Source organism: Labeo rohita, chromosome 9 (genome assembly GCF_022985175.1).
Source record: "Labeo rohita strain BAU-BD-2019 chromosome 9, IGBB_LRoh.1.0, whole genome shotgun sequence".
Classification (NCBI taxonomy): domain Eukaryota; kingdom Metazoa; phylum Chordata; class Actinopteri; order Cypriniformes; family Cyprinidae; genus Labeo; species Labeo rohita.
In genome coordinates, this window is record NC_066877.1 from 14,868,664 (window position 1) to 14,881,802 (window position 13,139).

The 13,139-nt window shown below is 38.2% G+C and overlaps 4 protein-coding genes across 4 annotated transcripts; 1 reads left to right on the forward strand and 3 right to left on the reverse strand.

Moving 5' to 3' along the window:
* The first annotated feature begins 769 nt into the window (after positions 1-769).
* On the forward strand, positions 770-1,581 carry crygm2e (crystallin, gamma M2e). Its single transcript, XM_051119505.1, has 3 exons — positions 770-803; positions 917-1,159; positions 1,244-1,581. The coding sequence occupies exons 1-3, from the start codon at positions 795-797 to the stop codon at positions 1,514-1,516; spliced, it is 525 nt and encodes a 174-aa protein (XP_050975462.1). The 5' UTR covers positions 770-794; the 3' UTR covers positions 1,517-1,581.
* A 1,564-nt stretch (positions 1,582-3,145) lies between these two features.
* On the reverse strand, positions 3,146-4,028 carry LOC127171086 (gamma-crystallin M2-like). The gene is made up of 3 exons (XM_051119504.1): positions 3,973-4,028; positions 3,614-3,856; positions 3,146-3,464 (listed from the first exon to the last, which is right to left on the reverse strand). Exons 1-3 carry the CDS (start codon positions 3,979-3,981, stop codon positions 3,192-3,194), a joined length of 525 nt encoding a protein of 174 aa, XP_050975461.1. The 5' UTR covers positions 3,982-4,028; the 3' UTR covers positions 3,146-3,191.
* A 3,707-nt stretch (positions 4,029-7,735) lies between these two features.
* Positions 7,736-8,707, reverse strand: LOC127171088 (gamma-crystallin M2-like). Its single transcript, XM_051119506.1, has 3 exons — positions 8,633-8,707; positions 8,280-8,522; positions 7,736-8,048 (listed from the first exon to the last, which is right to left on the reverse strand). The coding sequence occupies exons 1-3, from the start codon at positions 8,636-8,638 to the stop codon at positions 7,776-7,778; spliced, it is 522 nt and encodes a 173-aa protein (XP_050975463.1). The 5' UTR covers positions 8,639-8,707; the 3' UTR covers positions 7,736-7,775.
* Positions 8,708-11,274: 2,567 nt separating this feature from the next.
* On the reverse strand, positions 11,275-12,028 carry LOC127171075 (gamma-crystallin M2-like). Its single transcript, XM_051119490.1, has 2 exons — positions 11,753-12,028; positions 11,275-11,560 (listed from the first exon to the last, which is right to left on the reverse strand). Exons 1-2 carry the CDS (start codon positions 12,026-12,028, stop codon positions 11,288-11,290), a joined length of 549 nt encoding a protein of 182 aa, XP_050975447.1. The 3' UTR covers positions 11,275-11,287.
* Between the last annotated feature and the right edge of the window lie 1,111 nt (positions 12,029-13,139).

Here is a 13,139-nt window from a genome sequence, read left to right on the forward strand (position 1 = left end):
CCCTAAACAATGCTTTAAATGTTAAACATAAACTGTTAATACTAGAAACTTGGTCAATTTGGACTTTGAACACATCTTGAGCACAGCTCTCACTTAGTCAAAATCATTGATTTTCCCTTTCCAAATATTTGTAATTGTAAGTGAAAATCTGCTAATGTACATGGTAATGAGATCACAAACAGCTACATTATTAAACTACAGCTAGTTTATTTTAATTTTTTGAATGTACATTTATTTAAGTGATTTTATTAGTTATATTATTTTACAGTTTATATTTTCCAAAACCTGTATGTGTGTGTTTGAGACAGTGATACACCTCAAAAACATAGATTATTGACATTTAAAAGACCTGCTGTTAGGCATACTGACAAACTTTCTTTACCAGAGAATCATGTGTCAAGGAGAGCCCCTTTTTTCAGCTCTGGTGAAATGAAAACAGTTCATTTGTGGCTAATAAAGATGCCATATGGATGTATGGATTAGAAGAGGAGGAACTCCTCACGTCATTTGGAGCTTATTCTTATTTTTAAACGTAAAAGAAACGCCAAGATGCAAACCACTCCATTGGCTTCTTAAGACGGATAAACCTGGAAACTAGAGACTCAATTATATTAACCTATTGCAAAAGCACTTCAGCTTTCCATGGGTCTCTATACCATGCTGCTTTGTCAGGATTTTTCACAATGGGAGGCACATATTCTTTAGGTTTGGGCAGGTATAAATGTAAGGGTTAACATGAACAGAGTGTCATTGAATCGGTACGAAAGTGCTCCAAAAAGGCAGTCACTACCATCATGGGCAGAGTAAGTAGACGTAAAACTGTTAGTTAAAAATGAAACAGTACATCTTTAAGATGCTGATTCACTCCTTTTAAAGAACACAAGTGTCTCATTGCTTCTTATGTGTTCCAAAATAGATCATCTTCTACGAGGACAGGAACTTCCAGGGTCGCTCTTATGAGTGTATGAGCGACTGTGCTGATTTTTCCTCCTACATGAGCCGCTGTCACTCTTGCAGAATAGAGAGCGGATGCTGGATGATGTACGATCGTCCCAACTACATGGGAAATCAGTATTTCTTTAGGAGGGGTGACTATGCTGACTACATGCCTATGTTTGGCATGAATGACTGTATCAGATCATGCAGAATGATCCCTATGGTAAGAGATTAATACATACATCATTACTCCTCATAGAGGTGCTCACTAAATGCTGTAAAAACTCTTTTTTTCATGCCTTTGCAGCACAGGGGATCCTTCAGAATGAGGATCTATGAGAGGGAGAACTTCATGGGTCAGATGTACGAGATGATGGATGACTGTGACAACATCATGGACCGTTACCGCATGTCTCGCTGCCAGTCTTGTCACGTGATGGATGGCCACTGGCTCATGTATGAGCAGCCCCACTACAGAGGCAGGATGTGGTACTTCAGGCCTGGAGAGTACAGGAGCTTCAGCAATATGGGTGGCATGAGATTCATGAGCATGAGGCGTATCAATGATTCATATTTTTAAAATGTAGATTGCGCAGTTTTTTCTAGAAAAAGGTGGTACTAAAATAAAGTACACTTCAACGAGTCCACAGGGTGTACTCAGTGGTTTTTTATATTAAAAAAGAGAAGTGAAAGAAATTAACCTTTTTTTGTTAATAGACCTGAGGGGGGCTTCTGTGCTGAGTTCACGTTACTAACTGCTACTTCCAATTTGACAAATCTGCTAACAGCAATAACAAAACAGTATTAAGTGTATATAGTGTGATGCATTGGTTCAATGTGCTTTACGAAACAAATATGAAAACAATCCAAACTAAATGAGGTCAAGAAGCAAAATTAAAGGCCCAAAGCACTCCCTGTTGGAGCAAAAAAACACTGAGAGCGATAAGCTCCCAGAGAAGCAGTTAAAACTTCATGCATCTGTAAAGTCCAAGGGATGAACTGGGGTGAAGAGGAGCACTTTGAGTTTTTTGAAATTGCACCAGAATAGCCCTATAAGACTTCAGCACTATGTGAGTTTTGCCAAGTTTAATAAGACAACTGGTATTTTCTTTATTGATTTAAGGTTAGGGACTGTACCATATGGTATACCATAAGCTAAAACTAATTTTGATCATTTGATGAACAGATTTCATAATGTTTCAAAAATATAGCCACTAGACTTTCACTTTAAGATTAAGTCAGGTTAAGTTGCTAACGTCAAACTTTTGGTAGGTGTGACATTTTGTGCAGTATCTCACCCAGCTGTGTTAGTCACAATTAAGAATCTATGGACTAACAGATAAAACGATTGTCTCTGGCATTCCTATTTTCTGCCATGTTTGGCCTGTAGGTGTCAGTATAATGTCAAATACGAGGCAAATTAGAGCCAGTGGAACATATAGACTGCACCTTGAATTTTGTGTGGTACAATTACCAAATTCTGATGTCATCATGGAAATCCACCAAGGACTGAACTCTGTCTATAAATATGGAGAAGAGACAACATTGGTATTCTGGCCTTTTTAACTAATAAACCAGGTCACCTGGCATACTCTGACTTCTCCAACATCAAGCACTCAGCCTTGCTCTTGCTCATGTTTTTTTCTGATGTGCATAGAAAAAAAGTTTGTTCTCTGCAAAGACTTTTCCTGTGCTTCCTAATCCATGTGCCAAAGGAGTGAGGCTGCTAATAGGATGTGATACTGGCTTTGAACCATCTTTGAATTCAGGGCGTCAAACTAGAGAGAGCTCATTATATCTTACCTGTTTTTGCACTTTTGTACTGTAGTGTGTGCTACATTTACATTTCTGCATTTCGCTGGTGATTGAGAGATTTTATCCAAAGTAAGTACTTGCAAGTTCAGAATATTTTGGTACATTTTTAATGGCTGTCAGGAGAAAAAGATTTTGCTGAATTGCTGAAAAAGAACTTATTTGTTCTTGATTTGTCCGATTTACACAAGATCCTTTTACAGACAAGTATTTATGGCATGCCTTGTGCTTATAAGTCTTATGATACTCATTCTCCTATCCCTGAAACTGCTACAGTTTCTTCTGAATCTTGTCTGTGAGGTCTTTAGTGTTTAATACATTTTTATTTTATTTTATATCTTATGAGGCATTTTGTGGACATACAAACATTAATGACATCAAACTAAGTTTTTATGACAGTTTTTATTTTCATAAATAAATTAATTCTTTACAATAATAAAAGATTAGTACCAGGAGTCCATGATACGCCTCATGCTCATGAATCTCATGCCACCCATATTGCTGAAGCTCCTGTACTCTCCAGGCCTGAAGTACCACATCCTGCCTCTGTAGTGGGGCTGCTCATAGAAGAGCCAGTGGCCGTCCATAATATGGCAGGACTGACAGTGAGACATGCGGTAACGGTCCATGATGCTGTCACAGTCATCCATCATCTCGTACATCTGACCCATGAAGTTCTCCCTCTCGTAGATCCTCATTCTGTAGGATCCCCTGTGCTGTAGAGGAAGTGAAGTCAGTTATATTTAAGTTAAACAGGCCATGTCAACATCAAATGTGCTGTAAACACATCTAATATGTTTTAGTATTAGTAGACTACTAATGGTTTAGTTATGAATTTTGAAAGGATCATCTGTTTTTAGCTCACCATGGGGATCATGCGGCAGGACCTGATGCATTCATTCATTCCAAACATAGACATGTAATCAGCATAGTCTCCCTTCCTGAAGAAGTATTGATTTCCCATGTAGTTGGGACGATCATACATCATCCAACATCCGCTCTCAACTCTGCAAGAGTGACAGCGGCTCATGTAGGAGGAAAAGTCAGCACAGTCGCTCATACACTCATAGGAGCGACCCTGGAAGTTCCTGTCCTCGTAGAAGACGACCTGCAAATGATTAAAGAAAATCTGTTAATTTATTATGTATCCAGAAAGAATATTTAGAATTTATGCCTTTAAGTTGCTATAAAACTATTTATGATGTAAATTAAAAAATAACGCACTCTGCCCATGATGTCAGTTTGTCAACTGTCAACAAGTTGATATGGCTTCAATGCACAGTTCTTTCCCCTGACTACCTTTATATACCTGTCCCAGTTCAAAATGTGTGTGTTCCCTATTGTATATGAATGCCTGACCCAGCAATACAGTGCAGTGGCCTTTTACATAGTCAACTGTGTTCTCCATTTTACATGTGACTAGGTCATGCTTTTTCACCTCTTTCATTGATTCCTTTTTTCAACAAGAATGAGTGTTGAATGAATGTTTTCAGTGTGTTTTAAAAATGTTTTTGGGACAGAAAAGGCTTTGAATGAATACATGTGGAGGAAACATTCCAAAATATCTAAAACTAGGTGGTTGTTTTTGTATTTTGTGCATATTTGTGCATTTTTGTCATATTTTCATAATTCAGTCACTAATACCAACATCCACTTTGTGGTACATCTTAAGTTTTATATTCCAACTTTTTTCCAAGCATCTTCAGAATTTTCACTGGCCTCACCACAAAAAAAAAAAAAAAAAAAAAAAACATAAAAGTGAAAGTGACATGATGTGTAGCCAAGTATAGTGTCCCATACTCAGAATTTGTGCTCTGCATTTATTCCATTTAAGTTCACACACACAGCAGTGAGTAGTCAACATACACACGCCGTAAACACACACGCGGAGCAGTGGGCAGCCATTTATGCTGCAGCGCCCGGGAAGAAGTTGGGGGTTGTGTGCTTTGCTTGAGGATCTCACCTCAGTCGTGGTATTGAATGTGGAAAAGAGTGTACTTTTGAGAATACTCTTTGTGCACAAAAAGTATTCTCATAGCTTCATAAAATTAAGGTTGAACTACTGCTGTCACATGGACTGTTGTAACAATACTTACCTTTCTGAGCCTTGGATGTGGTAGTTCCGTTGTTGTCTGTGGAGGGTCATAAAGTTCTAGGATTTCATTAAAATATTAAAATAAGGTCTTACGGGTTTGTAACAACATGAGGGAGAGGAGTTACTGACAGAATTAAAATTTTTGGGTAAACTAACTCTTTAAGACATAACTGACCGTGTTTACTTGGATACTTGCCAAAATGGGCATTGCTTTGTGTGTATTTGTCAGTCCAAAGAAGACAGGAAATAGAACTTAATTTAGTATTTGCACACTGTCTGAATAAACTACTGTAATTAACTAATTAACAACAGGCACACACTGAAAACATGGTCACAAGACTAAAACAGAACTAAACTCTGACAGATCGCCCCCCTCACACCAACATTGAGTCCATGAAATACAGGTAGGAGTGATGGCGACCATATACAGCCAGTGGACAGGAGTGGAGAAGGGATGGAAAATGGAGCAAGCAGGACCAGGGAGGCGAAGTGGGTAGCAGATGACCAGAACCTAGCCAGGATGAAGGCCCACGGTGCAATAAAAGGTGATAGGAGCCATGGTACAGGCCGGGGAAGTGGAACCAGGGATAGGAGCTCCTGCAGTGACACGACGATGGAGACACAGAGCCAGGGCAATACTGAGGATCCAAAGGGCCAAGGCGGAGCAGCTGGCTCTAGCGATCGAGGTAAAATCAGAGCAACTGACAATGAAGGTGGAGCCAGGGAGAAGGAGGAGCCTGACAGAGCCAGAGGGATGGAGAGATAAGGTGAAGCCGGAGGAGTGGAATCCTGAGATAGCAGATGGTCGACGACTGACCAAAATGGAGCCGGAGGGATGACAGGCCATGGTGGAGATGAGGGCACTGGTAGCTAAGGCAGAGTCAATGGGTCGCAAGGCCAGACCTCATAGTAGCTGGCAAAAGGCAGCCTAAATGTAATCCTCCAGACAAACCTGATATTCCCTCAACGTGCCATATTGGGTGGTGGCATACTGATAGCTGCAAGGGTGCTGCAGTGTCTTCTGGCTTTTATATTTGGTTTGGCCTTCTGTCCTGGCACATGTGTGATTAGAGAGAGGGCACAAAGGAGAAGGGTTATTAATATACTAATATTAATATATTTAAGGCAAGGATATACACACAAACAATAGCATAGCGATGACACCGAACAAAAACACAAAAGACAGCGGGCTAGATATTCACCGGGGTAATTAACTCAAAGGCAGAACAGGTGAAGAATTATTGGCCCATACTATATGTACACCAAAACTGCGTAACATATGCACGCAGAAGTAATTGTGAAAATCATGAGACTGTGCTCAACATTAACATAAAAAAATGCTCTATTAAAGCACTATTGACTATTGCACTATTAAAGTGTTTGTGCGAAGTGTGGAAGCTGATCGGAAGCGCTCACTGTATAACAGTTAACTTGGAGGCGCTGGTGTGATCTTTTGCGTTTAATATAAAATGCTCCGTCATTTTTGCTCATACAGATAACAATAAGACGTCTTTTGAATCTATGAAAGGTCTACTTTTATTTGTGTGAACTCAGAGTAACAACAAAACATTGTGCTTTTGTAAAATAATGAAAGCAAAGAGGGTACACTGTCTGTGATCTCTGTGAACTTGAGCATGTCAAAAAAAATGAAATTGTGTTTGCCTTACAGAGAGGAAGAATAGATCTATAGAAAATGTATACTTTCAAATGAACCAATTGGAATGGAAAACAAATATTTTCAGATTATTTAATTCATATGAAACGTGCAATTCCACTGTGGAGATGATGAGTCAGTGTTGTCAACTTTATTACTGCAGCTGAAAATACAGAAAACCCTTATCAATGAATTATTGTAATGTTAAGGCAGTCTTCTTTGTGTTTTTTTCCAGGTGCCTTCATTTTACTTTTGCCAGTGTGTTGTGACAAGCTTTATGCATGTGCTTGAGCACTGATAGGTTATAGGCAATTAAAGGCTCATTATTATGAATTATATGGTTTATTAATATAAACAAGCCATTAGTCAACTAATCACTTAAAATGAATGACTACTAGTTGACCAGAACATTTTTTGTTTACTGAATGGCTGTATACAAACAAATCACTTTTGTTGTGCTGATATTAGTAAGAACAGCATTCTTGCTTGAGTTATATATTGCTGGACTATCATGTAATAAATAAAAAACAAGAACTAAAGCAGGAGCACCATATCTTGAGGGCAGCATATTAAAACACATAATTAATGTTTTTAAAATGTTAAAGGGGACATAGAAATCAAAATTCACTTTGCATATAAATGTGTCTTAGCAGTGTGTGGATAAAATGATGAAAATCCATTGACTTCTGTTTTTTTAATCCCCCAAAAAACAAACAGTCTGAATTATCAAGCTGTTTTGATTTTCTGAGCAGTATGACATTATACTCTTCAGGCTCTACCCATGACCACTGACAAACTGTCCTGTATTAGCATATTCCCATCCTCAGCCAGTTGTACGCGGTTCGCCATTTTCTCCACACTCAAGCAGCTGCCAACGTCTCGTAAGCAGTGCAGGTGTTTTGTAGTTGTTAATGCTAATGTTTGAGCTGCTTATTTTCAAAATATTTTCAGTTCCTTTCCTTTTCTCTCAATACCATATGAGGTATTAATTCTACATAGCATTTATTACACAGGGCACAGCAAAATGGCAAAAGCACTCATACTCTTTTATAGTTTTTTTGTAGATATTGCATGTTCAAATTGTGTACCTGCTGCACATACAACATTACTTAAGGTATTACCTCACTCATGCTACTTCCGATTATAAAACAGTGGCATTGCCAGTGTTTTGAAGTGTTAGTATTGCAATACTACAATACTGTGCAAATATTAGCAATAATGATAATTCAGACATCATCTTATGTTGTAGAGGAATTATTTTATTGAAACATTTTAAGTTTAGTACCAGGAGTCCATGATACGCCTCATGCTCATGAATCTCATGCCACCCATATTGCTGAAGCTCCTGTACTCTCCAGGCCTGAAGTACCACATTCTGCCTCTGTAGTGGGGCTGCTCATAGAAGATCCAGTGACCATCCATAATATGACAGGACTGACAGTGAGACATGCGGTAACGGTCCATGATGCTGTCACAGTCATCCATCATCTCGTACATCTGACCCATGAAGTTCTCCCTCTCGTAGATCCTCATTCTGTAGGATCCTCTGTACTGTAGTGGAAGAAAAGTGGGTTATGTATAAATTAATCAGGAAGAATAATTATCACATTAACCATATGTCTTCAGCAACAATCTAGGTCTGTCTCACACAGATCATCATTCTGAAAGGATGTACTGTATGTTGCTTTTCAAACGGTAGGATTTCAAAGTGAATGGGTAAAAAATGTAGGACCTCTGTCAATCATCATGTAATAAATACATCAACAGGTTTATGAAGCTCACCATGGGGATCATACGGCAGGACCTGATGCAGTTGTTCATTCCAAACATAGACATGTAATCAGCATACTCTCCCCTCTTGAAGAAATACTGATTTCCCATGTAGTTGGATTGATCATACATCATCCAACATCCACTGTGGACTCTGCAAGAGTGACAGCGGCTCATGTAGGAGGAAAAATCACCACAGTCGCTCATACACTCATAAGAGCGACCCTGGAAGTTTCTGTCCTCATAAAAGGTGACCTGAAAAATCAAAGTTAATTTCTTAGTTGTTTTGAGTACTACATTAGCAAGTACTACATTAAAGTAAGTTGAGTGAAACTGTATGAAATATGAGCTGGAATATGGTTTACCTTCATGGTTGCACTGACTGGTCCTCAGTAGTTCCACAAATGCGAAGCTGAAGCTGATTCTGCTTGTTGACCGACTGCTGTCACCCTACCTTTATACTAGACCAAGACTAAAGACTACACAGCCTCTATTGTTAGTCAATTCCTGACTGTGCAAGTTGGAACAGAGGCCATAATAGTTAAAGCATAGTATGTAGATTTTCATCATCACACTTTCAGGAATCTAGAATTTCTTGAGTTTGTTTGCTAAATGAAACAAAAAAGAGTAAAAGAGTGTCCATTTTTTGTGTTGTTTATGATTTTTCTTTCATTCTTTTTTGTTTGTACCTAACATTACTCTTTTCAGAATGATACTTTTGGGCATCTACTGTATCTTCTGATTGCCCACCTTCACTTGAAATACTACTACTCAAGACTTGGACTATGATCAACCCATTTTAAGTTAAATTGTAATTTAATTGGAGACCATTTTAATTTCATTTGTGATCTGTTTTATTATGTCCCATTTGGATTTATTCTTGCACTCCTTGTATACATATGATGTTCTTGTTATAATTTTTTTGTGTGGCTGTTGCAGGTTCACATCCGAATAATTCCTAGATGTCTTTTTTTTAGTAGTTATTAGTTTGTGTCTCTGGTGTTTGCCTGCTGGTTATTTATTCTCTAACAAGTTTTTCTCTTATATTGATACATTTTATGCCCAGTGGTTCGCTTCATCTTCCCAACCTGAAAATTATGTGTTCACACTCTCTCTACATTATAGAGCATGAGCTGATGTGCTGGCACCTGCAAAAATATCTCTATAGAGATACATTTTGCTCACATAAAATTGTAATACAGCCAGTCTGTTTTCTTTCACACGTTTGCTCTGTTTGCTGTGACTAAATCTGCAAGCAAACCATGACATTGTCTTGATTTGTGCTTATGTGAAAATGAAATAATTCTGATAAAATGTAAATAAAATAAATAATTGAGTAAATAAATAAAAAGGAAATGATTAATAATCATGATTATGTTTTTGTTTTGTGATGAACCGTTTAACCATTACCATGCAGCCCCTACATTTGACTTAGGGTCTATTCACACTTGTAGTTCGGTTCTTTGGTTCATTTGGTCCGTTTGGTCCGGACCAAAAAGGAAAATGATACATTTGGCCCTGGTCCGCTTAGTGTTCAAACTGGCATTTTTGACAGCGAACCTAAAGATACAATGACGTATATTTCATGATGGAACTCACCAAACACTCCTAACAAAAGGAAAAGGTGCGTTCGACTTAAAGCAGCGATGCAGGTTTATGACATCAAAGTACCCATTCACCGACCTGTCTGCTCAGTGCCTCTTTAAGTCAAATACACCCAATGCCATTTGCTGGACTAAGCACGCTCATTGTTGCATGTATATGATTTTATTTTCACCACCTGTGAACTCACAAAGAGCTCATAAAAGGCACTTCACCTCCTCGTTGCTCCATGTTTGCCCTCTGCTCATTACATCACTTGTTCCCTTCATGAAATCATGTCAAGTCCTCCTGTCATTTATGTTAATCATTGCTTCCTGCAATTGGGTCGGGTCATGTTCACACCTGAAATGAACCGCACCAGAGTTTGTTTGTAATCGGACCAAGACCACCTCTTCAGATGGGTCTCAGTGTGTTTTTTTTTTTTTTGGTCTGCATCTGAGTGCGATTGCTGTATTCACATCTGCCCAAAAGATCCGCACCAAGGGGGGAAATTAACTTGAGTTTGATTCAATCGAACCCAACAAGACAGGTGTAAATACACCCTTAGTTTCTTTCCAATCCTGGATTTTAAATTCAAAGCACATTACATCCAGCACTTGGGCTCACACTTCTTGCCTTGACCCTCTCTATGCCTCTTTGGCATAGTGAAAGGTTCTCAGGATTTGCAACTGAAGACAGTTTAATGTGAATAAATCTTACTGATGGCAATGATATTTCAATAGTTTTGAATGGTAGACCTTCTATCATAATCAATTGTTGCTGTTTATTATTCTTGAACATAATGAAGCTTCTTAAATGTGTTAACACTTTCAGCAGTTAGCCCCCTTGATGGATACTCTAAATACAATTGGGAAAAAAAACTTCTTGGTTGATTACCTTTCAAATAAGAAAGTAAATAATAAAAAACAGGGACCCCCCCATTTTCATTCATTGTAAGAAAAAAATGTTGCCTAATGATAGGTCACTGCATCACTACAGCTGTTTCTGTATTTCTACTGGTTTTGGTATTCATTTGTTATTTTTAAGTTGTTTTTCTGTATATGTGTCAATAAAATGTCTCTGACCTTTAAGCTACCTTTCACTGTTTTTTTCAGCGCTTTGCAATTAAGAGGCATGTTTCTTGACTCACCATGTCAAAAAGTTCTACTTTAAAAAATGCATCTCTAGATCTTGTGGGTTTTCCCAGACATGCATTAAATAACTATTAATTCAAAATGTCTTACTCTTTGTCATTTGAACCTGGCTGTAAATGAGAAAAAGAATCCACTGTTCTAGTCTCATGAGCCTAATTTGTATAATTTGTGAGTCTGTTTAATTCATTGGTTTTTGTAATTGTTTAGACATGCAAATATTAGTGGCAGTAATGATTTTACAGGCAAAAACATTTAGTGTTGTAGAGAAATTATTTTATTGAAACACTAGTACCAGGAGTCCATGATACGCCTCATGCTCATGAATCTCATGCCACCCATATTGCTGAAGTTTCTGTACTCTCCAGGGCCGAAGTACCACATCCTGCCTCTGTAGTGGGGCTGCTCATAGAAGAGCCAGTGGCCGTCCATAATATGGCAGGACTGGCAGTGAGGCATGCGGTAACGGTCCATGATGCTGTCACAGTCATCCATCATCTCGTACATCTGACCCATGAAGTTCTCCTTCTCATAGATCCTCATTCTGTAGGATCCCCTGTGCTGTAGTGGAAGAGAAGTCAGTTTTGTATAAATTAATCAGAAAGAATAAGTGTATATCTTATTCTTCTAGGTCTAGGTCTCTGACTCACAGATCATCATTCTGAAAGGATTTCAAAGTAAATGGCTATAATACATGTAGGACCTTTGTTTATCATCAGTTAATAAATACATCAACAGGTTAACGGAGCTCACCATGGGAATCATGCGGCAGGACCTGATGCAGTTGCTCATTCCAAACATAGACATGTAATCAGCATAGTCTCCCCTCCTGAAGAAGTACTGATTTCCCATGTAGTTGGGTTGATCGTACATCATCCAACATCCACTGTGGACTCTGCAAGAGTGACAGTGGCTCATGTACGAGGAGAAATCAGCACAGTCGCCGGTGCAGTCATAAGACCGACCCTGGAAATTTCTTTCCTCATAAAAGGTGACCTGAAAATTGAAAGTTATCCTCTTAGTTGTCATAAATACCACATTATGGTAAGTTAAGTGAAACTGTATGGAATAGAAGCTGGAATAAGGTTTACCCTCATGGTTGCGCTGACTGATCCTCAGTAGTTCCCCAAATGAGAAGCTGAAACTGATTCTGCTTGTTGACCGACTGCTGTCACCCCTACCTTTATACTAGACCAAGACTAAAGACTACACAGCCTCTATTGTTAGTCAATTCCTGACTGTGCAAGTTAGAATAGAGCCCATTATAGCTATTGCATGGTATGTAGATTTTTGTCCTCACATTTTCAGGAATCTAGAAATTCTTAACTTTCTCTTTGCTAAAATGAAAGAACATGAAATGTGGAACACCAAGGACAGACTTAAACACAGTGTCCATTTATTTTCCTGTTTCAGATTTTTCTTTCCTTCTTTTTTGTTTGTACTTAACAGTACTCTTTTCAGAATGATACTTATGGGCATATCTTTTGATTGCCCACCTTCAGTTAAAATACTACAAGACCACAAGACTTGGAGAATAATTGATCCTTGTTAGTCCAATTGTAATTTCATTAGAGATCTTTTTATTTCATTTGAGACCCATTTTATTATGTCCCTATTGGTTTTGTACTGGTATTACTTTTATACATTGAAAGCTCTTGTTATGTTCTTTTTGTGTCTGTTGCAGGTTCACATCTTAATTTTTTCTAGATTTCTAGACTACTTTTGTGAGTAACCCACACGTGTCCATTATATGTGTGTAGTGTTGTTGGCTGTACCTGCATCATTTGGCTAACAGTTTAACTAAGGCTGAACAATGAATCGTATTTTCGACTGCATCTCTTGATTTATTAAGCACAACCTTCTGTGATACTTTCTCTCTGGTTATTTATCCTGACAGAAGCTTTTTTCTTAAACTGATATATTTTTTGCCCAGTGCATTACTTAAAAAGGGATAGTTCAGCCAAAACTAAATATTATCCCATGATATTATCCTAGCTGACTTTCTTCTTTCAGACAAATACAGTCAGAGTTATATTAAAAAATGTCCTAGCTCTTCCAAGCTGTATAATAGCAGTGAATGGCTGTTGATATTCAATAGTCCAATAGAAGCCCAATAAAGTGCATCAGTCCACCATAAAAA

Excerpts from the sequence above, each read along its gene's own strand:
- crygm2e (XM_051119505.1), top strand. Across the intron at positions 1,160-1,243 it reads CATGCAGAATGATCCCTATG|CACAGGGGATCCTTCAGAAT; the intron begins GTAAGAGATTAA and ends ATGCCTTTGCAG.
- LOC127171086 (XM_051119504.1), bottom strand. Across the intron at positions 3,465-3,613 it reads CCTGCCGCATGATCCCCATG|CACAGGGGATCCTACAGAAT; the intron begins GTGAGCTAAAAA and ends CTTCCTCTACAG.
- LOC127171088 (XM_051119506.1), bottom strand. Across the intron at positions 8,049-8,279 it reads CCTGCCGTATGATCCCCATG|TACAGAGGATCCTACAGAAT; the intron begins GTGAGCTTCATA and ends CTTCCACTACAG.
- LOC127171075 (XM_051119490.1), bottom strand. The coding sequence starts at position 12,028 with ATGACAACTAAGAGGATAACTTTCAATTTTCAGGTCACCTTTTATGAG. Across the intron at positions 11,561-11,752 it reads CCTGCCGCATGATTCCCATG|CACAGGGGATCCTACAGAAT; the intron begins GTGAGCTCCGTT and ends CTTCCACTACAG.